The 24,087-nt window shown below is 46.7% G+C and overlaps 1 protein-coding gene across 1 annotated transcript in view; it reads left to right on the top strand.

Moving 5' to 3' along the window:
* KCNN3 (potassium calcium-activated channel subfamily N member 3) overlaps positions 1 to 24,087 on the top strand; it is a gene marked incomplete at its 5' end in the record, with an annotated part of 170,172 nt that overhangs the window by 102,048 nt on the left and 44,037 nt on the right. Inside the window, one exon of the mRNA XM_082615534.1 lies at positions 8,227 to 8,645. Coding sequence (XP_082471660.1) covers positions 8,227 to 8,645 — 419 coding nt within the window. The remainder of the gene's footprint in view (positions 1 to 8,226; positions 8,646 to 24,087) is intronic.

The following is a 24,087-nucleotide window of genomic DNA, read 5'->3' as shown; positions in this document are numbered from 1 at the left end:
GCCTATCTCCACTTCATTTAGTTGTTTTTCTGGGGTTTTATCTTTTTCCTTCATCTTGTACATAGACCTCTGCCTTTTCATATTGTCTATCTATCTGTGAATGTGGTTTTTGTTCCACAGGCTGCAGGATTGTAGTTCGTCTTGCTACTGCTGTCTGCCTTCGTATGACTGGCCTTTGAATGCTCTTGTCTACCCTTTCAACCAGAAGAGCTCTGAGTTTATCTGATTCCTGTATTGGGCTTTAATGAAAAGTCTCACTAGAAGAAACAGCTCCACAGCTAGGAGAAAATGGAAAACCACAAATTGGATCCAACCCTTCATGTTACAGATGAAGAATCTGAGGACCAGAGAGGGAAAGGGACTTGCCCACGCACAGATGTTCAGTGGCAGAGCACTCTATCCCCGATGGTGCCGTGGTCAGGCACCATTCTTGTTAATGATTCTTGTTATGTGAGTGAAAAATACTGGCTTCCTCAAATGCTGTAACTTGGCTTTTACTCTCTATGAACTGGGGACAAGAAAGGGCTTAATAAGGTCACCACTGGTCTCTGGCAGTCCCGAACAAATTTCAGGCTCAAGGGTCCCATGGGTTCTCATGCCCACTGCAGGAGACCACATATGAACTCTGCTAGAGGCACTCAGGAGAACCCTGACCAGGCCAAAGAGCCACCAAAGAACATTACACGTGGCCCAGTAAGTCGTATCTGTTTCAGAAGGGGAGGATTTCTTCTTAGAAAGACTCAGAGCTGGCTAGCATGGACTCCAACCCTCTGAGAGTCTTGTTGGTTGTAGAATGATAGACTTTTCTGACAGCCCCCCTACTTGCTGACCTCTCTTTTACCTTCCCTTCTTTTCCTTCCTCCCTTTCTTCAGCTAGTTCCAAGGAGCATTTGCTGACTGGAAATTTTATGTTAACCATTACTGCAAACCTAGACATTCGTTTCATCACTGGCAATCAGTTCTTGTCCTTGGGGAAACCTAATTAGGTATTACGGGACTTTTGATGTCGTTTCCATGGAAACCCCCATAGTAATGATGTACATGAAGAATATATGCTCCAGGGAGTTTGGGAAAAAAATACATATATATTATTATTGGATTTTAAGAATATCTTTAATGTTTTTCTCTTGCTTTTTTTCTGCATATATATTTTTTTAATCATGGAAATTTTCCCTGGATTTTTTTCTCTCACAGAGAGAGAATAGTAGAGAACACAAGGGCCTTTTCCATTTTCTCTCCTTTAATTAAAAAAAATTCATAGTTGTGCAAGAATGAAAGTTTTTCAGATGGGTCAGAAAATGTCTAAGCAGGATCTCCCCTACTAGCTGAGAACATTTTAAGGAAAGATATTGCTTAAATAAAGAATTGAAAAGGCCTCATGTCTTTCAAAATAGAAGGGGGAAACTAGCAAATCCAATGAATCAACTCCAAATGTATTTACACTAAAGGGGGAAAAAAAAGGGCAGGTTCCCTGGTGCTTGGTGCTCTGTCAGGTTGACACTGGGGGCTCTGGGACATTCTCCTTGTCTCCCTGTCGAGACAGCCTATTTCCAGTCCTGCAGCTAACACATGGTGGGCTCCAGTGATTGCACATGAAATGACCTGTCCTGGGGTGACCAGATGACCCTTCAGAGTTGGCCCCCATGGTGAGCTGGTGAACCACACGATTACTCTGTGAGAAACTCCAGTGTGGGAAGCGTGCAGACCTGGTCTGACTGGTGCAGATGGAAGAGCCCAGAAGACTTTACAGAGAGGGAGCCTGTTACACACCCATGTGCCACAGCTAAAATTCAAGTGTTCCTGGAGAACCCATAAATAACTGAACTGTTTTCTTCGATACGTCTAATTGGCCACTCAAGGATGGAATGCCCACACTGACCTTTTTGCTAGCTGCCAGGTGATCAATTTACCCCCCAAGTTTGCCAACAAGATTCACTGTTCCCAGAGTCCCTGCAGTTTTTCTTCTTCACACCTGATAAATTCTGTTTTGCCTTTGCTCCTCGATTCAGTCTACCAGCTGACTTCCTCGCCTGTGAGAAACACATTGCATGCAAAATAACACAGCTGCTTGCAAAATAATTTTTTAAATGCTTTGAGTTATTCTTTGATATATGAAATGATGTGTCCACTGGGTGGGGCAGGGCTGGGGGAAGCTGGCCTGGCCCTTGATCGTGATCCCCTCTTCATCCAGTTACCCAGTTACTTGAGATAGACTGGCCATCCCTGTCTGATTAACTATGCGGGGTGGCAGGGTGAGGGTGGAAGTTCCTTCTAGGGGCTGTGGCATGAGAAGTTAAAAGAGAAGTGTTGGGCATGGCAGGCAAATCACCCAACTTCTAATGTGCGTGCTAAGTAAACGCGTGAATTAGATTTGTTTATGTATTAGTTTTGTTGCATGACAAAGCACCCCCAAAATTAATGACTTAAAACAATAATCATTTAGCTCACGATTGTGTGGGTCAGCAGTCAGGGCAGGGCTCAGCTTGGTAGTTCTTCTGCTGTCTCACTTGGGGTGAGCTTCTGTCATGCAGCTGGTCAAGGATGACCTCACTCGTGTGCCTGGCAGCTGGTGCTGGCTGTAGGCTGGGGTGACGGGGAAAATGGGGCCATGTGTCTACAGCAAGCCCCATCATACTGACATTCTACAAACCTCAGCTACATCACATTATCTAATGTCCCTTTGGCCAAAGGAAGGCACATGGCCAGGTTCAGATTCAAGGGAGAAATGGACTGCACCTCTTGAGAAATGGACTGTATGTACCTCTTGCTGGGAGGAGAAGCAAAGTCACATGTGAAGAAAGAAACAAACGGGATGGGAGGAATTGGTGGCATTTTGGTGGCACCACACCAGGTTTGTCTGATACAGGCCTTCCAAGCACTACTGAATCCCTATCTTGCCTAAGAAGCTTTCCATGATGGGCCCTTATCATGCCTCTCTTATGCTAGAGCTCCTTGAGATTGTGAGCTGATTCATGGGACATGTGTCTGATTCATATTTATATCACCACAGTGTTCTCACCTAGTTGGTTCTTTTTCATTGAGGTATAATCGACAGATAAAATTGTATAGTGTACAGTGTGTTGATTTGATATACATATACATTGTGAAATGATTACCACAGTCAAGTTAATTAACACATCTACCCCCTCACATCATTACCTTTTTTATTTTTTTGAGAACACATGATCAGCTCTCTTAGCAAATTTCAAGTATTAGTTGGTTCTTACTAATTATTTTCTTGAATTGAGTTGAGTTGAATTGACTGAGTTGGTTCTCCTTTCTTTCTAATTACAAGCTCCTTGAAGGCAAGTTTGGAATTGCTCTCTCACATAAAATCTCCCTCCCAAAGCTTTTGGAATTATACCAACAGGCTGAAAATCCCGCAGGCTCTTAGAACCAGTTAAGTGGCAGAGGATCAGGTCTGGAGCCAGCTCTGTTCAGGACACTATCTGGGGTAAGAGTGGGACTTGCAGGTGACCACAGGCCCTGGCACCAAAGCATTCCATCTTCAGTCTGGCCATACCCCAAATGAGCGGCATCACCGTGTGAGGCAGAAAGACACAGCAGTTTGGAGATCGTGGCTTTCCTTCCTCACTCAGGGGAAACCCAGGCCAGGTCAGGAGGAAACATGTTTGTCAGCCCCCGGCCTCTGAGGCTTCTACTCTGTGACAGCTCAGAGCAGACCCCACACCCCGAACCCCCACGGGCCCTCTGGCACCCCTTGTCCCATGCCAGATCCCATCCATATCACCTCAGCACTCTTCCAAAATTCATCAGGGTGACCAGTCAGGCTGCTCTAGAACCAGTCATGGGTGGCTGAGACCCAAATGGAGGGAAGGACAGTCCTTTGCCACCCTCCCCACTCTGGTCCAGCAGTGCTCCAGCACTTCTCCAGCACTTTCTAAGTCTTGGAGATCACCTGTGACCCTTTATTCCAGATTGGACCACCCCCTGGGAATAGGAGGATGTCCTTCCTATGGCATAAGATAAATCGTCAGGTACTTCATTACTCACAGGCTTAGCAATGAGTTTTCTATGGGAGTTTCCATTCTGGGTGGTTAAAAAGGGCCACTGGCCACTTGTCCTTTTCTTCACATGACACAGTCGTCCACCTACCCACCCGTTTACTCACTAAAATTCTATTGACTGCCCACTGTGTACCAGGACCATCTCAGGCCTTGGGGAGAGGTGAGATGAGTCAGGCATGGGCCCTGTCCCCTGGGAGCTCATGTGCCCCGAGACCACACACGAGGTCTGCATAGGACCATGGAATAAGGGCTCTTCAGAGCAGAAGGTACCTCGGGGATCATCCAATCTATCCCCTCATTCCTCAGAGGAGGAAACTGAGCCCAAGAGAGGGATGTTTAGTCATCCATGGTCACACAGTAAGCAGTAGTTATTGATTCACTACACAAGAATTTACCCAACACCTATATATGCTAAGATCTGGTCTGGCACTGGAGATACCACAGGGAACAAGGTGGACACGGCCCTATCCCTTTGGCAGTCCAGCTGTGACTGGTGGGTCTCAATCCAGGTTACACTTTAGGCTTACCCAAGGAAGCTTAAGAAAAATCCCAATGCCAGGGCCTCATGCCCAGAGGTTTGGTCTGGGGTCCAAGTGTGGGTATTTTTAGACAAGTTCTCCAAGTGATTCTGATGTGCAGACAGGTCAAGAACCACTGCTCTGGGGTGGGGGAGACAGGCAAAAACCAAGCAAACATGAATAAATACGTAACTGAAATTTGTGATTTGTAAGGAATGAACAGGATGCTGAGTGAGGACATGGCAGTGTGGGGTACTGTTACCTGCCTAAGTCTGAGTGAGGCTACACTTGGAGAACTGTGGTTCCAGGAGTAAGATGGGAGCAAGCACAAGGGCGTCCTCATATGGGACAGCAATGGAATCTTCTGGGCCATATTGCCCACACTGCTGATCCACAGATCCCTGCACTGGAGCCCTGTCTAGCAGAGGCTCTCAATCTGCCACCTGAAATATCTCCCTGCTGGCCCCCATACATACTATTTATGAGTGCCTCCCAAGCCAGCCGGATTAATAATCCCTCACATTTTAAGAGTATAGTCATCCCTCGGTATCCACAGGGGGTTGGTTCCAGGAAACTGAGGGTGCCCAAGTCCCTTATATAAAATGGTGTAGGACCCTCAGCCCTCCGGATCCACAGTTCTTCAGCCATGGATATGGAGGTCCAACTGTAGTTGGTAAAGCACATTCCCTCTTATTTGTATTATTGGATCCTAATGCTAATCCCGTGCGATGGACAGGGTCAAGGTTAATAGTCTGATGATAGAGATGTAGAAATAGGCTCAGAGAAGTGGTGTGACCTGCCTAAGATCACACAGCAAGTATCTGGATGTGTGAGACTTCAGTCTAGCTCATCAGCCTCCAGCTCCACTACCCATGTCGTCCCCCCACCCCAAGCCGTGCGCCAGGAAACTGAAACAGAAGCGGGGCACCTGGGAGGCAGGTGGGGACACCACCCCGGGGCCAGCACCCTCCTGTCAAGCTGGGCAGAACTGCCGATGTGCCTAACCTTTAACTTGGATGGTATACAATCTCATTCTCCATCAGGAAATCCAAGGAACCTGTGACTCTTTACTTCGGTTCCTGCCCAGAATGAACCCGGTTGCTATAGTAACCTGATGCAGTTCTTATAGGGTGGATGGTTTTCATTTTGTATTTGAAGAGTCTGGCCAGGCAGTCGCGTTGCCATGGCTCGGCCTGTCGGCAGCAGTTAGAAACAGAGGGAATCCTTTGAGCATCCTCTAGGTCCCTCTAATTGATGGTGGAAACCTGTGTCTGGAAAACCCCCCAGCTCAGCTGCGCTGGGGAAGGAGGGAGGGGGAGTCTCGGCTGGTGTTGTGCTGGGTACCCTCTCCTGTTCAGAGAGCACACCTTACTAATTACAGCCGCCTGGGCAGAGGTCAGCCCCTCAGCCACTTGCTCCCATAGAGCCTTCTAGTTCCCCTCCATGATCTTCATCACAGGGGGCCATGCTCAGAGCTGTTTCATTGAACCCTGAATGCCCAGCTCCCTGGCAAATAGAGGGCCTCCAACATATGTTTGTTGAATGAATGAATGAATGAATGATCTTTTGTAGTTTATGAAGCCCTTCATACCCATTATCTCCCTTACTCCCCATGATAGCTGTGTGAGGTCCCAGGGCAGAAGGAAGAGGAAACTATGGTCCAGAAAGGTGAGAGAGGTGCTCTCACAGGCTGCCTCCCCTCCCTGTGCACTTTTGTAGCTGCCCTTGCCTCTGGGCAGCCCACTGAGTTGCCTGGCACTTGCTCCCTGAGGCAGACAAATATCACAGGCACACCCTAAAAGTAAGGCAAGCAGGAGACCCCTGTTCAAGTCATGTGACTTGATTGGTTCACCTTGAATTTGTCTCAGACATGATACAGATCCTCTTTTTTTTTTAAGATTTTTTTGATGTGGACCATTTTTAAAGTCTTTAATGAATTTGTTACAGTATTACTTCTGTTTTATGTTTTGGTTTTTTGGCCACGAAGCACATGGGATCTTAGCTCCCCTACCGGGGATCGAACCCGCACCCACTGCGTTGGAAGGCGAAGTCTTAACCACTGGACCACCAGGGAAGTCCCCCGACACAGATCCCTTGATGGGCCCTTTTTACCCTCAGAGGCCCCAGACATGGGTGCCACGGTTTTCTCTCCTGGGTCCTTGGTTGTGGGCATGGTGGCCTAGAGGGCAGGCAGTGAAGGAGGGAGAAGAGAAGGGTGCTTGGTGACTAACTTCAAAACACAGCAGAATGTTCCTTTGGCCCAAACTGCAGAGGAAACAGGGGGACACACAGAGTAAAGGGCCTCTCCATTCCTAAGCTCCCTGTGAAGTGGAGTGAAGTGTGAGGGCAAGCAAGGCTTAGCTCAGCCTTCAACCAGCACGCCCAATCCACGCTGACCCAAACTCTATGTTACTCCCTCCATGCTGAAGGGTGTATTTCCAGGTTAAATCAAACTTCTTCCACCCAACCCTGGCCCCAACATTAATTTCTTTCTAACGCAGCCTAATTTCCTTCTGGCCATGAATCCTTCCCAGGATTATCATGAGGATAAATGCTTCCATCGCCTCTCATAAGTGAGGCGCATACCTGTCCAGGAGGTCCCCATGACCAGCACAGGCCCCTGATTGCAGACCTCACCTTCTAAGAATCAGAACCTTCAGATGTCCAAGGTGGACCTCAGAGGCCTTGCATTTCACAGATGTGGAGACTGGGGCCATGGAGGGGAAGAACGTGAGGCCCCCTTCACAGTCATTGGGTGTGGGAGACCCCCCACTGTGGGACCTCCTTGAGAACAAGCCTGGGCCTTCCCAGTATGCGAACCCAGCACTGAGCCCAGGCTGGGCACATAGCAGATGCTCAGTGAAGGCTTGTTTCGGCTGCTTTGCCAGTCCCCCTGGTGCGACAGTGGGAGCCTCATCTTCGTGGAAGGAAGGTTAGGGCCGGAAGGGAGCTTAGACATCACTGAGCCCAACCCTCATGAACATGGATTAATAACGCTAAAAATAACAATAGCTAATACTTACAGAGCTGGGTGCTAAACAGGATTCTCTGCACTTTGTACGTACTAATCCATTGCAGCCACATAGCGACCACTATGCAGCAGGTATTATTATCATTGTCCCCAGATGAGGAAACTGAGGCACAGAGAGGCTCAGTAACTTGCTGCAGGTCACAGAGCTAGTTCATGTTGGGATCAGGATCCAGACCCAGGCAGTCTGGCTCCAGGGCCCACACCACTAACACCCCACCACCGACAGAGAGCAAAGTGCTGCCAGCAGGCACTTTTCTCCCAGTGGGAAGAGGAGTCTGTGCCAGCCCTATGAGTTCACTCAGGAAACATAGCTTTTTCATCTCCGCATCCCCCTCAGGGCTCAGCTCAGGGCCTGGAAGGGGCCCAGGGACCTGTGTTCAATACAAGTGAGCTGTTCATCTTCCTAGTCATGAAACAACCAGTTTAGGGGCTCCTTGGAGCTGGAAGGAATCTTGGGAAGCAATTTACAGAAATGGAGGCCCAGAGATTGACGTGTCTTAGCCAGGTCTCCTGACTCCCTGTCCAGGGCTCTCTTCACCCAGGAGAGGCCTCCAAAGAGGGCCCTGAGGCGGATCAGCTGCCGGATCCTCCCTCGCCCCTGCTGTGTGGTTCCATACTGGCTGTGCTAACAGGCTGTCTGCTCCCATAGCTCTTCGTGATCGACAATGGTGCGGACGACTGGCGGATAGCCATGACCTACGAGCGCATCCTCTACATCAGCTTGGAGATGCTGGTGTGCGCCATCCACCCCATTCCTGGCGAGTACAAGTTCTTCTGGACGGCACGCCTGGCCTTCTCCTACACACCCTCAAGGGCGGAGGCCGACGTGGACATCATCCTGTCCATCCCGATGTTCCTGCGCCTGTACCTGATCGCCCGCGTCATGCTACTGCACAGCAAGCTCTTCACCGATGCCTCGTCACGCAGCATCGGGGCCCTCAACAAGATCAACTTCAACACGCGCTTCGTCATGAAGACCCTCATGACCATCTGCCCCGGCACCGTGCTCCTCGTGTTCAGCATCTCACTGTGGATCATCGCTGCCTGGACCGTCCGCGTCTGCGAAAGGTATTCCAGCGGGTTGGGTTCTCCACTCGACCGGGGCCTCTGAGCACACAGCGCATGTTAGGATGGGGGAAGGGAGGAGGAGCGGGGTCGGGGGGGCCAGATGTATGTGGTCTGATGGAAGAAACAGGCATGTACCCAGACACCTCAGGAGAAAATGGGAGAGGAGAGGACCAGGTTGGGGCTGAATATGAACAGCAACATTGAAACATTGGAACCAAGGTAAGCTGGGAAAAATGCATATATAATCCTCATTTCCTATTCTTTGTAAACCAGTATATCTCAAAGCATTCTGGTTATATCATTACCCCTTTCTCACATATAACACTTTGCAATTTCTGCATTATCTCTCCCTCTTGGAGATTAAGGATGTTCGCTAGCATTTTAAAGGCTCTGAGAAGTCCTGCAGTAATGAAACTGGTTTAATTTTGTTTAGTCCAGATTTTCTCAAGAGTATTCACCCACCAATGCTTTTCATTGTACATCACTATGGATGCCTCACTCCTCAAAAATTTGGTCCACAGACCAGCAGTATCAGCATCACTGGTAACTTGTTAGATTGCAGAATCTCAGGCCTCACCCTGGAACTACTGAATAGAATTTGCATTTTAACAAGTTCACTGGTGATTTGTATGCACCTTAAAGTTTGAGAAGTACCTCACTGTTGGAACATGCTTTGGGAAACATTGTTTTGGGAGGTTGGTGGCTGGTAGGAGAGAAGGGGGATATGGCCTAATAGAGATCTGGGGCTCTAGGGCATCATGCCAGCCCCTCAGAACTGCCATCATCAAGGCTCAAGGGTAGGTCTGTAGCTGCCTGTTTCCACCGCCATCCTCAAGCTGCCCTTACTGACTCCTCTCCCTTTCAAGCTTGTCCTGGATATTCATTTTCTCTGATTTCATATGTGGAGTCTGAACACTGAGGTTAAAAACCTGGATTCTGCCCCTAAGTAGCCGTGAGACTTGAGCAAGTCACTTCACCTCTCTGGGCCTCAGTGTCCTCATTTTAAAGTGAGGATCACTTGAGATAGAAGGTAGATATATATTTACTTGAGAGAGGTTATTTTTAGTATGCTGGGAGGCCTGGTCAAGCGTCCTGTGTAATTTACTCAGATCACCCTTCATTCATTATCACATAAAATTATATTGTCAGGGCTTCCCTGGTGGCGCAGTGGTTGAGAGTCCGCCTGCCGATGCAGGGGACATGGGTTCGTGCCCCGGTCTGGGAAGATCCCATATGCCGCGGAGCGGCTGGGCCCGTGAGCCATGGCCGCTGAGCCTGTGCGTCCGGAGCCTGTGCTCCGCAACGGGAGAGGCCACAGCAGTGAGAGGCCCGCGTACCACAAAACAAAAAAAAATTGTATTATCAAATCTTCCATGTACCAGTGTCCCAGGAGGGATAAAACAAGCAAAAGAAGTCTGGAGGAGAGTTAGTCTAACAATATCTCAGGGGTTCACTGAACCAGATTTCCCACCTATTTTGAAATGTTCTGTGTGCAGACAGTTCTTTCAGATGTTTGGCCAGCAGACACACAGTCAGATAAAGAGGCCATTCTGCTGCAGCCAGACAGAGACCCCTGCGCATGGCAGGGTCAGTCTCTGAGAGCCACTGCCATGCTGGGAGACATTTCTCACATACAAAGCCTGAAGGACCCACGATACCCATGTATTCAGAACCCCATCATTACTCAGCAGCTGACATTATAACATCTGCTCTAAGTAGGATCATAACTCACCAGGCTTCATGAATTTTCTCTGGTAAGCAGACACTCTTTCTGCAATGGAGAAAGCATATGTTTGGGTTCCAACCCCAGATTCCTCATAGTTCCCTTAGCTGAGCAATATGGTGCCAGTCTGGGCCTCAGTTTTCTCATCTGCAAGCTGGGGATAATACCAACTTTATAGGATTTGTTGTTGGAGTCAAATAGATAACGTATGTGAAGCGTACACTGTGATCATGATAGTGACTATTCATACTAATAACGGAGATCTCTTGATAACTCTTGGGAATCTTGTGGCTGCCTTTTTATAATTAGAACAAACCAATTCCTACTATATGTGGACCTATGCTCTTCCTGTTTTCCTTTTTAATTGATCAAAGCTGAGTCTTCTAACAGCAATAATAATTGAATTTGCATAGCCCCTTAAGGTGTTTGAAATCTTCCGCGTCCTCAAATCGACCCTGTTTGGTGTGTATCGTTACCCCATTTTTCAGATGCGCAAACATGGAACAAAGTACCAGCAAGTGAGTTTCATTGTTTATTGAACCTGTCAGAAGTCTGGGTGATGATTTTTTATCGGATGATGAGCGTGCTTCATCATCCGAGTGTGTAGTTTGCAGAGTACTCTGTTGCATGCTATTTGGCACTGAATGACACTCTATGACCTCCACACTGGGGCTGGGTTGACCTGGCCTCCATCAGACCATGGGCCTCTGTCTTCGGAGATGACTGACATGCCCAGCTGAAGTCCAAGGCAAAGGCACAGAGAAGCAACGAGCAAATCAAAGGTCCTCCTAAAGCTTCCCCTTCTCTTGTGAAAAGACCCTTTGACCAAAAGGCTTTTGCTTAGATCTCACATGAGATATATTAAAACACGTGGGGTGTTATCATTGCCCCTGTGTTTTGGGAGCTTACCCTGTGCCAGTTCTGTGTGAAATACTTCACTGTTATCTCCATTTGCCCTCCCAGTAGCCCTGTGGTAGAGGCACTGTGATTGTCCTCATTTTAGAGCGGAGGAAACTGATGTAAAGTAACTAGCCCGAGGTCACAGAGCCAGTAAATATGGAGCCAGAATTTGAACTTGCTTCTGACTCTGAACTTCATGTTTGTCTCACCAGCCCAGGCTGAATCCTGCACTTACAAGGAAACTGTGGCCTAGACTCCCCTGGCGACCTTCCCGATCTGAGTGTCTCACAGCCACTGAGACTGACACTTAAATCCCAGTCTTGCTGTTTTGCCTGCCTCTGATGTCTGTGCTTTTAACCATTTTACCACCCTGTCTTCAGGGCTGCCTTCAGGTTAAATTCAAACATACCCGAGTGTAGTGGATGCTGTGGTATGCCACCCCGGGGCCCCCTCTCGGCCCAGGCTCTCACTCCCTCAGCTGGGATTGTCAGCTGTGGCAGAATTGCCCTGGATGAAGGGAGCTGCTTCAGCTAAGATCAAGCCTCCTGCCCAGGGCAGCAAACATCCAATGACTTGTCAGTGTAGGAGTTGAAAGGCCCAGCCCCTTTACCTCACAGCTCTGCAGGGCCTTCCTGGCTCCAGGGCTCCTGAGGGATCACATGGCACTTCAACCCCTCCCTCTCCCCAGTCCTATGTCCCTCAGGCCCCATGGGTGTTGATCCTGAGAGCAGCCCCAACAAACCTCCCACACTCAAATCGCAGCGTCCCAGTGACTCTTTCCCAGGAATCTGACCTATGGAGCTGTGGAAGCGTTTATGAGTAAGTGTATTCTTTCCTAATCAGGCAAAGTGCTTCTTTTAAAAAGACCAAGCAATTTCTTTTAGAATCAAGCTTAAATGAGCATTGTCCTTCCCCAGTGTCAAATAATCAGCAAGATTGGCAGAGACTGAGATAGGAATTATTCAACCAGAGACCGGACAGAAACTGGAGGCAGGCAGTGCTTTGGAGGACTGAAGCCTCGGACCAGGGTGGAAGGACCTGCCCTGTCCAATGTGGGCAAGATTCCGTTTTTCTCTCTCAGCCTGATCAATGACAATTCTGTCATCTGAGACAGCAGAGAGAGTAAAGGACTCACCCAAGGTCACATAGCAGCATGACAGGCTCTAGAAAAACTCCCCTCTGCTGATGCCCAGAGCAGGGCTTGTTCACATTCCAGGTGGGTTTCATCAGCCCGGATGCATCTCTAGCTGTGAACACACACTTCTGAAGTTGCTATGGAAATCCCTCTTCAGCAAGACTCATTTTGAAAGACATTTCTCATATCTGGGGTTGGCTTTTATGTGACAATAAAGGTTTTTCACATTTCCTCCTTCCAAGGAGGGAGAGGGAATCAGTAATTACCCAGAACAGCCTGCTATGGGGAGGGCAGCGCCTGGTTGCTGGGAGGGCAGCATCAACAGCAGGCTTGTTTTCCTCGCACCCCAGTGAAACATTACATCATGGGTTCTGAGGCCTGACAGTGTGGCACTCGCCATTCTCTGGGATTCTCCTGGCCACGTGCCCGCCTCCCACAGGCCTCCCAGAGCCCATCCGAGGAACCTCCTCATTAAACACTGTCACACGCCAAGCAGCTGAGCTGGTGGAGAGACCACGGGGGGTGGGGGCCCAGGCCTAAAGGCAGCAAGGCAGGAAGGGGGCTTTCCTGGCACGCCCTGAACGAAGTCTGCCAGCTCACATGTGGCTGTTTATCTCTCTGGGAGGAGCGACAAGGCCTCCCATGACACTGACAGAGTGGGCTGAGTCTTGTGATCCCGAGCCAAGTTTTGTAAATGACCTCCTACCCTCGTGACTGGAATCCCTTTGGCCTCTTCTCTCCTGAGGCTCCAAGTTCTGCTCACAGGCTGTGTCAGTATCTCAGGCCTTCCAGCCTATCAACAGGTCTTTGGTGATGGTGTGAACTTTCATCTAAGTCTGTATATTGGCATTTTCGTGAGAAAATGGATTCTGGAGACCTGGCTGCTGGAACTGGAGAAAAACAATGAGTGGCCATTCTTTCTCTCATTAAAAGAGAGCCACTCCTCCCATCATAAGGAAGATAAAAAGAGGCTTCCTTCCTCCAGTCTCTTCTGCTTCTGTCCCAGACACCCAGGTCTGCACCAGCCGGAAGCTGGGAGCAAGAGCAGTTCCCTCCTCCTCCCCGTCTCCTTCCCACAATCTCCTACCACCTCCGCCAGGGGCTTCAGCTCCAAGAAAGAAGCAGAGAGAAGGTCTACAGAAGGAAGTACATAGCACGAGGTTGACAAACGTGCCCAAATAGAGCCTTTGTGTGCTGGGCAGAGCTGGGAAGAGCTCTGAGAGCAATGGGTTCTCACGGGCCCTCTGATGCCAGGCACAACCTCCAATGTGTAACACGTGCACAGTGACCCACTGGGACGACGGGAAGAAATGATCAGAGTTTCTATTCATAGTTATTTTTATCTAAGAAAATTAATCTTTGCTAATCTTAATATGCAGGTAGACTGTAATACATGTGGACAGTTTATAATAAATATACATATAGCAGGGGGAGGGTGCATGCTCAAAATTTTTTACTAGCAGGAGTCCATGACTTTAGAGGATACAAACCACTGGTTTGGGGAATGAGAGGACTAGTTAGTAAGGATAGGAAAGTATCCTGTCACATTGGTTGAAGCCTGCTAGAACTGGAACCCTGCCCTCTAGCTAGAGGAAGGGGAAATCAGCACCCCGCTGGGCAGAGGAGCAGCCTAGGGCAATCCTGCTGCAGGGTGCCAGGTCTGGATAGATCACTCCTAACTCAAAGATGAATTCCCGGCAGGGGGTGGGTGGGGGAGACTGAGGAGGGGAGGGAAGGGGAATCATACAGGAGGCCTTGAAACAAATGTGCAGCATTAAGAAAGAGGAAAATAATTCTGAAGATGCAGAATAACGTTTAATCATGAGGAACAGAAAGCAACATTTGAAAATTCTTGGGCATCCCTTACAGGGTGCAAGAAGATGTGATCTCTGTGATAGAGAGGAGTGGGCAGATATGAAATGAAAATGTATCTGGTTCACATAAGCCTAGAGTTCACAGAAAATGAAAATGTTTTAGCAAAAAGAAAATCCACATTGGGGCACTGAATTTTTTTAAATGCGGAATGTGAAGGACAAACAAAGTTCTCTCCAAATGTAGAAGACAAGAACAAAGAGATGAGAGAAGAGGGTGAATAGGACAGAATTGGAAGCTGCAGAATCAAGGCTAAATCCTAGCTCTAGAGTTATTTTGGAGGAAGAAACCAGAATGATTTGGATAAAAGCAAAATCAAGGACATACATGAAGAAAACTTTATCAGAATTGGCCTGCCAGGGCGGTGGTGGGGAGGTTAAGATTATTCAGATCAAAAAGTTTCCTGTTTTCCACTTAGAATAGGGGGAAAAATAAATTTTTTTCTGGAAAATGTTCTGAATCATAAGGTTAAACAATCCTAGAAGCACATAGGCAACACAGAGCTGACTTTTCCTCAGAACCCTAAATTCCAGGAGACATTAGGGCATTCGTGTCATTTACATGAGGAAACAAGAGGAACAAAAGTCATTCTTGGAGTTTTGCGGGCTCAGAAGGCTACAACCTACACTTTTTGGGGGAGCTTGTGTGTCCGTTGACCAAGGGATGAATCACGATTAAGATCTTAATAATGGAACTATATGAAAGAAAGACAGGTAGACAGTATTGAAACCAGGTAAACATGAAATCCAGACTACATTTAAACATGATTGTAAAACGAAGTTCTAATGTCAAAGAAAAAGTAGATTCTGGAAAGAGTAAATGTATGCAACAAAATAATAATTCCATAATAATGAGAGGGTTGCTAACTCTCAGATTAAAAAGTTGAGAGAAGGGACTTCCCTGGTGGCGCAGTGTTTGAGAGTCCGGATGCTGATGCAGGGGACACGGGTTCGTGCCCTGGTCTGGGAAGATCCCACATGCCCCGGAGCGGCTGGGCCCATGAGCCATGGCCACTGAGCCTGTGCGTCCGGAGCCTGTGCTCCGCAACGGGAGAGGCCACAACAGTGAGAGGCCCGCATGCCGCCAAAAAAAAAAAAAAAAGTTGAGAGAAGTTGTCTAGGAAGGATTAGTAAAAGCATGATAAATTCATCATCTTAAGTAGAAGAGAATTTTAAAAGCCTTATGTCTCAATTTTAATAATTAGAGAAATATAGTTTAAATCATTTTTTAAAGCTAAAGGCAACCACAGGGAGAATTTTATAAGTATAATAATGATAACGATAGCATCAGCCAGGTGTTATTTCACTTAATCCAGACCACAGCTCTATGAGGTATAGGGACTATCATTATCTTCATCTTCCACCTGAGGAAATGGAGGCCCAGGGAGGTTACCGTTATGCAATGTGCCTTGGGTCATGGAGCCAGGGGTCAGCAGACCCGGGACCCCCAACCCCCTGCCTGAGAGCCTTGCTTTTCCCTACCTTGAGAATGTGCATTTTCCACATTCCTGGATGAGACACACAAACATCATCAGAGACAGAAAAATAAAGGAAGCAGGAAGGAAGAATTTAAAAACAGAAAGCCTGAAACAAGATGAGAGGAAACCAAACTTAAAATTTATAACAATCAACATAATTGAATTTACCTCCCCAATTAGAAGACAATGTCCCTTACTTAGATAGGATTTAAAAGCAAAATTTAATTTTACGCTGTTTACAAGAGAGGTACCTAAAACGGAAGAACCCAGAAAAATAAGTGAATAGCAAAATTTATTAGTTAAGTACAAACCAAACGGCAATTGAGTAGAAATCCTCATTTTAAACCAAGTTGAATTCAAAGCCAAAACCATTAAATGGTCCAAAGGAACCATTTAATATGGATAAAAATATTATACACAGGAAAACTGTGAACTTTTATGCAAAAATAAATAAGGAGATAGACGATCTGAGTTTTTAATGTTTTAATTGACTGATAAATTTTGAACTTTGTAGCCTATAAACAAATAATACATTTTCTTTTTAAGCATCCATCGACATTTACAAAAATTAATCAACTTCTTGGCCACACATTTCAAAACAACAGAAAAAAAATTTCAGGCAACAACAACAAGGCCTAACAACAAGGCCATAAACTTCAATTAAAAGGAAACTTTGGCGGGGGGGGGCTTTTAAAGCAGTCTCCTCAATTACAACTTGGTCAAAAGAGAATTATTCAAAACTACCATTGAAGACTATTTGAAAAATTATAACAACTCTATATATTAAAACTCAGATGTGACCAAAGTTGTTCTCAGATGAAAAATATCCTTAAGATTTTTCATTTAAAATAAAAAGCATGAAAATAAATTGAATTCATTAGAAGAACAGAACAAGCCTCAAAACAAATTAGCTTTATAACAAAGACAGGAATTAATGAATTTAAAAAAAGAAAAACAGAATTTGTGAATCCAAAAGATACCAGTTTCTAATAAATCTAATCAAGAAAAAAAGAAAACACAAACAAAATTAGAAATTTGAAGGTGGAAACCTACTGATTCTGAGGATGTTTTAATAAATAAAAGAGAATAGCTTAATTGTTTTTGAAAGAGAAGACCTTTGATGGGGACTTTCTCCACTAGATATTAAAATGTGTTACAAAACTAAAGTAATTAAGTCCCTGTGGCATTACTGAAAAATCAGTAATGACAGATCAATGAAACCTAATGGAAACTCCCGAAATAAATCCTAGTATGTGAGAACCCAATATTTGAGGAAAAAACCAATTAGGAAGGAGTAGATTATTCTATAAATGTTAATGGGAAGATTGGATACTTGGATGAAAAATCAAATTAGAACCCCACCTCTCACCAGCCACCAAAATAAATTCCAGGTGGATTAAAGAGTCAGATGTAGAAGAAGAAACCATGAACAAACTACAGAAAACAAAGTAAATATTTAATCAGTCCTGAGATGGGAGAGAATTGTTAAGCTTATAATCTTAGAAGAGAAGAAATGTGAAGGAAAAGACTGGTATATCTGATTATATTATACATACAATTCTGGATTTCTGTCCTTCAAAAAATATAAATTTATTTTAAAAAGCAAATGTTACACTAGGAAAAATATTTGCAGCAAACATGAGAAGAGGTAAATATCCCTATTGTACAAAGCAGTCTTAGTTACCAATCAGAAAAACTCATCTCCTCGGTAAAAAAAAAATAGGCTAAAAATAAAAACGGACAACCACAAAGGAAGAAATACAAATAACCAATAAAATGAAAAACACATCCTCTCAAATCAAAGAACTACAAATTAAAACTACAAGGAGAATTGCTTTTTCTCCTCCAGAATTGACAAAAATTTAAATAAATATAATTCGATGCTGAAGAAAGTTGTTATTGTTTGTGGTGGGGTGGATGGGTTGTTTCATACTGATGGCAAGAAGGAAAATTAGCACCATTTTTCTGGAAAACAATTAAATAGTATGTCAGGGGAGCCTTTACAAGTTCATAAATTTAACCCAAGAATTCACCTTCTAGGAAGCTCTTCTAATGGAATAATCAATTATGTCAAGATTCTTCGGCATGATGCGTTCTACAACAGTGGAGAATCAGAAACCAAGCAAATGTCCAGGGTTTAAACAGTTAAATAAATCATAGCACATCAATATGATGGGTAGTTAGGCAACAATTTTAAAAAATCATCCTTCAAAGACTATAATAAGGTAGGAAAATAGTCGTGATGTAATATTTTTTAAAAGAGCACACAAAGGTATTATATAGGATGTTACCAATTAAAAATACATAGATGTATAACAAGCATAGAAAATGCTAGGAAAATAAATCTATTGTTTTCTGTGGGATGTTACATGTGATTTTTTTCATTACATTTTATTGTATTTTCAGTGAGAATGCATGGTAATATGTGTGTGTGTGTGTGTGTGTGTGTGTGTGTGTTTTACTGTAAAGAGGGAGCATTTTGTTTTTTCTCCCTCCACAAAGCCCCTCTTCTCATCTTGCACAGGAACTCATATTTTATATCAACAGGGCTTGGAATGTGAAGTTGAACGGCTCACTCAGTTTTTACATATAATTTTCTCAGAAAAGCTCAATAAAAGTTCCTTCCTAAAGGGCTCCCCTTCAGACTTAGCCTCCAGTGGCCTTAGTGGACAAGGTAGGGGGATGACGTGAGCCTAGGCTGGGGTCCTCTCTCCTCGGCCGGGGGTGCCACTTACAGCCCCTCTGTGGCCGCGGGATGATTATGGGAGGACCTAGAACCAGTGTCCAGGCAGGTGGAGTTATGCAGGTGAGGTGTGGTCCGAGGCAGGGCTGCATTAACTCTCTAGCACCGGCTCTAGGCGGGCCAGGCTCTGGGATCCCAGCAATGACGCGGAAGGCCCCGTCCGATAGGGAGAAACAGCCAGCCGGTAGGTGGTTCCCTCAATGCCAAGGCTTTTGGGAGGAGGCTGGTACCGGGGTCAGGGCCGAGGCTCGCTCCGCCAGGGGGCGCGGGGCGGGCGGGGGAACGCGAACAGGTGGGGGCCGGTGGGCGGGGTCTCACGGGAAGGGGCGGGCCGCGGGGGAGGAGCCAGTCGGCCAGCTCCTGGCGCCGCCAGAGTTCAGGTTTAACCCTGCTGTGGCGCCGGCGCCCAGGGCAACAAGAATAAACTTCTGGACTGGGTCCTCTGCCCCAGGGTTGCCTCTCGTTCCTGCTTCTAGTAGCGTCCCATTTTTATTTCATGTGCGTGTTTTACATTTTTCCCCATCCTTACTACCTCAGCCCACTTGCTCTTTCTCTGTTATTTTTGATTCAACAATTCTTTCCTTTCTTACTGGCAGTATGTTTGTGCTCTTTGACAGTTACGCACGGAAATCGTTAATTTGTGACTGGTTTCTTGGTATTTTTATTTATATTAAATACTATATTATTCACAAATTATAAGTAATGAATGACACCTCTTAGAAAGGAGAATCAAGAAATGAGGAAAATGCCCATAAGGTTAGTTTGGGACAGTGTGGGTGCAAAGTGAACTCCACTGCACTGAGAAACCATTCCATTTTTCCAGTCAAGTCAATCCCCAAATTACTCCAACTTGTGTTACACTAAACACTAGGTTTCCATAAACTCTCTCTGCTGGGAGGTGGCCAGTGCCTTTTCACCTCCAGGATTTTTGCCTTAGGTAGACCCAGCTAAGGACAGGGTTCTTTCTCCAGCTGGGAAGGATCATCCAACCTTTCTCAACTGAGATCTGAGAATTAAGCCCTACAGAAATGGGCTGGAATGACCATCTTCCTGATTCCACCAAGGAAGGTACACAGCTAGTACCACCCTTGATGTATAAGGGGGAGTTGCTTGTTTCTTATCATGGATGCCTAAGGGCACCCAGGCTTGAGTCTTATCCCCAGGACCAGTTGAAAAAGGCTGTACCACTGGGAGGAGACAATGCCAAAAATCTTACAAGGGTGGGAATCCTTGGAGGGAGCCAAGGTGAGGAAAAGGGAGGGTTTCCTGTAAGCCACGTCAGCCACATCTATTTGTGGGCTGACATTAGTCAAGACAGGAAACCCACATTCTGTCAACTTTTCCATTTTTCAACTTTGGGGTGGTTTTGTTTGCCCCTGGTGATCCCTTGGTGCCCTGCATCTCAGTGCAGGCACCCACCAGCAAGGGACTGGACCCTCACCCCACAGGCCTTCTCCATGTGTTTGGTGGCCTGGGACACGTCATGTGTGCACTCCTTGCCATCCTGTGCTTTCCACCTCCCTCCACTGCGGGCATGGCTGCTGCCACCCAAGCCGATGGGGAGCCCTGCATTCCCGCTCTCATAACATATCTGCTAGGGGATTTTTTTCATGAGATTTTCTCCTTCCATTTAATACAGGCTCCTCCGTCCCCTGAGGCTTGGCCCCAGTCCCTCAGAGGCTGAGCTGGGAGGGTATATGGGCGAGATATGCTATACTGCAAATGGAACCTCACTGAGCATCCCCAGCCCTACCCCACTGGGCTCCACCTCCCACCCCACCTGGATGTCTACTTCCCGGCTCTGTGCACTGCCCAAGAGTTTCCCTGGCAACCACATGCCCTGGTGGCCTGGGAATAGTGGCCCTGGGAACCCACCAACCCTACCACACCAGGTCATTTTGTTTTCCCAAGAGGCTCATAGGAGCTGCCTGCCAACAAAGCCCCTGCAGGCTGGCCCAGACAGGCCCAGACACACTAAGAAGGGCCATATGAGCTCAACACCCCTACAATAGAGGGGGCACAGAGCCTACTGAGTAAAACTCCTTTTGAAAGTGTTAAATATGCTGCAGCTGAGCCAATATGTGCAGTGACACAGCGTGCAGAGGCTGGATACAGCCTGAACTCAGGGTTAAAAGACCATGCTCCTGGTTGCACCATTTACCTTGGACATCATACATGTACTTAATCTCTCCAGAGTCATGCAGCCTCTACTGACCCTGCTCTGGGACAGGGAACTCATCACTTTAAAAGACCATTCAATCCATCTGCAGACAGCTCTGACTTAGAAATATCTTCCTAATATTGGTTAAAGTTAAACTCCTCATAGTTTCTGACTTGGGTCCTAACTGTTTTCTGTAGCCACACAAAAATTCAAGCAACATAGGCTGGTGGTTAAACCATTGCCATCTAGGCAGATATGGGCTTGGGGTCTTGCTCAAGCTCTTACAGCCGTGACCTTGGGCAAGCTAGCCTCAGGACATCCGGGAAGTGGGATAATTCACAAAAAGTGCTTAGCACAGGGCAAAGCATTTAGCACATGCTGAGCACCCAGTGAAGCAGGCTGATCTTCCCTCTTCTGCTGAAGGCCCCTTAAAAGTTTGAGAATTCAGGTTTCATCTTCTTCAATCTAATGGTCTCTGATCCTTCAGCAAGTCCTCACAGGACTCAGTTCCCATCAGACTCCACTCTCTTTCTCACCCTCCTCTTTGGTCATCAGTGTCCCCACAAATTGGAGGCCCCAGACCGAACACAGTGCCCCAAAGATTAGGCAACGTCCCATTTTCTCAGCATTATTCTCCTTTTAGTGCAGCTTGAGAGTGGCCCATGGGAAGAGCAAGCATCTCCCAGAAGAGGCATAATGACCTGGGAATTAGGGATTGAGACCCAGGGCACTTTTGACAGTCCCAACCTACAGCCCCATACGCTGTTGTTAATATTTCCTCAGTACAACTGCAGAGGCCCCGCTTAGCCTGTGCCCTATGACCAGCACCCACACCCCACTCAGCCTGCCACCTGACAGAGCCACAGCTGAATTTAGGCCAAAGGGTTTTTTTGTTTTTGTTTTTTTTTGCGGTACGCGGGCCTCTCACTGTCATGGCCTCTCCCGTTGTGGAGCACAGGCTCCGGACGCACAGGCTCAGCGGCCATGGCTCACGGGCCCAGCCGCTCCGCGGCATGTGGGATCTTCCCGGACCAGGGCATGAACCCGCGTCCCCTGCATCGGCAGGCAGACTCTCAACCACTGCGCAACCAGGGAAGCCTTAGGCCAAAGAGTTTTAAGTCAAGTGGGGAACTAGTTAGGACTCTAAGTGTCAAGAGGCTCATATCCTGCTTCCAGCTTTAGCAAGGAGCTCTGGATCTGGCCTGGGAGCCCAATTCTCTGCCTTAGTTTTCCTGCTGATAAAAGCAGTGGTTTTTCAGGCCCTTGCAGATCTTTAAACAGGGGTTGCCCCAGTGTTGAGCTCACTCCCTCCACCCTCTGCTCTCTGGACCCATCTCATGCTGGTCTTCCCCATCCCCTTCTTTTCTCCATCAGAACTGCTTCCTAAAGGACATTCTCCACCCTTTGGCATCTTTCTATCATGCTTGCCCCCAGAGAATGCATCCAGTCTCACAAGAATGCATCCTCGCCTCCGAAGTCTAAACGTTGAGCCAAGCCTTTTCCCTGAGATGTAATGCTCAATTCCGAATGGCTTGCTAAGTAGGAATAATGTTAATAGTTGTTGAGCCCTACTATTCACTAGGCACTATGTTAGCCATTAAATGTACCTTAGTAAAGCACACATGATTTTTTTCCCCTCATGGGGCTTATAGTCTACCAGGGAAGACCATGTAGACCAATAACAACTCAAGACACAAGTAGGTACTTTCAAATCTATGGTATATACTGTTGAAGGTGTTAAAAGAAACAAGGTTGCAATGATTTTTTTTTTTTTTTTTTAAGTAATGGGGTTGGAGAGGAATCCTACTCAGCCGGGACCTGCTTGGAAGGTCTCTCCAGAGAGGTTATGTTTCAGCTGAGACCTGAAGGATGGGAAGGAATGAGTCATTTACAGACTAAGGGGATGAGCTCTCCAAGAAGAGGGAACAGAACATACAAAGGCCCTGAGCTGGTGAAGAGCATGGTGTGTGGAGTGGCTGGAAGGAGGGTAGTGTGGACGGGCACAGGGCTGTGGCAGAGCCTGAGCTGCAGAGGGGGCTCCGGGGACTGTGTTAAGGGATTGAAGACAAGTGCAGTGGGAGGCCTCTGAAAGCTTTAAGTGAGAGAGTAATACAACCCCATTCATTCTAAGAATATCACTCTGGCAACTTTGTGGAGAATAAATCGGAAGTGGGCAAGGAAACTACTAGGAGGATGAGTTAGGAGGCCATTGTACAGGCCAGGGCAAAGGACATGGTGACTTAGAAGGGTGGTGGTGGCAGTGTAGGGTTCTTAGATACGTCCTATGTACTAGGCCAAGACTGAATGTCCCATGTATCAAGGCTCTGTTCAGACTCATCATGCTGCCCCTCGTTTCTCTCTGCTTCTCTGTTTTTCTCTTCTTTTTCTCAGGAATTTTCCAGTTAGTATTAGTTTTTGGCTGCAAGTGACAGGAAACCCAAAATAACCGCAGCTTAAGCAAAATAGAAGTTTCTTTGTTATGCAAAAGAACACTGGAAAAGGGTCACTCCAGAGCAGTTATGGTGCTCCATGGCATTAGGAACCCAGGCTTCTTCTGCCTTGTTGCCCTGCCGGCCTTGGTACATGGCTTCTTCCTCATAGTTCAAGAAGGCTGCCAGAGTTCCAGCCATCCCATCTACCTTTTAGCCAGCAGGAGGGAGGAAGGGACAAAGTAAGGTGTGCTCTTTCTCTCTAAAGACATTTCCCAGAAGTGACATGTGTCATTTCCATTCACGTTCATTGGTCACTCACGTGGCTGGAAACATGTAGTCTTTATTATTGGCAGCCATTGCTCATTCCTGGGCTCTTTTACAATGAAGAAGGGAAGAAGGACTATCAGGCCATAACTATCTCCTAGGCTCATAACCATTCACTATCTTTGTGCCTATGCCCACCCCCATTCACCCCTTTATTCAGGCCTCAAGCCCTAGGGTCCTCGTGCTGTAATGTCTCTCAGACTCATCTCTTCCTGCTACCTCACTGACCCAGATCCCTGTCATCTTACACTGGACTATAGAAGTGGCTTCTCTGGCCTCAAATTATACTACCAGTAGATACATTCTATTACCCCTGAAAAACATGCAATTGCTCCCTTTAGAAGATTAAGTCCATATTCCTTGCTTTAGGGTCCAAGGCCTTCTACAGTCAACTCATGATAAAACCCATTTGGTTCAATTTCAGTAATACCAGCAATGATTGTAATAACACCTCACATTTCTATGTGAGGTTTTATTGCCTACAGAATTGAAAGCGGTGACATCTGAAGTCAGAAAACCCTGGCTCACAGCCTAGCTTAATAGTGCACCAGCTATGTGACCTTGGGCAAGTCACTTACCCTCTATTAAATAAGACAAGTGCCTATGATTGTAGCTGGTTCTTGGGGAACACTGGATCCTTTCCTGAGCCTCATTCTTCTGATCCGTAGGTTGGAA

Source organism: Mesoplodon mirus, assembly GCF_964341445.2.
Source record: "Mesoplodon mirus genome assembly, chromosome: 3".
Lineage (NCBI taxonomy): Eukaryota > Metazoa > Chordata > Mammalia > Artiodactyla > Ziphiidae > Mesoplodon > Mesoplodon mirus.
Note: the sequence above shows the minus strand (reverse complement) of the source record. Positions and strands in the feature narration are given on the sequence as shown.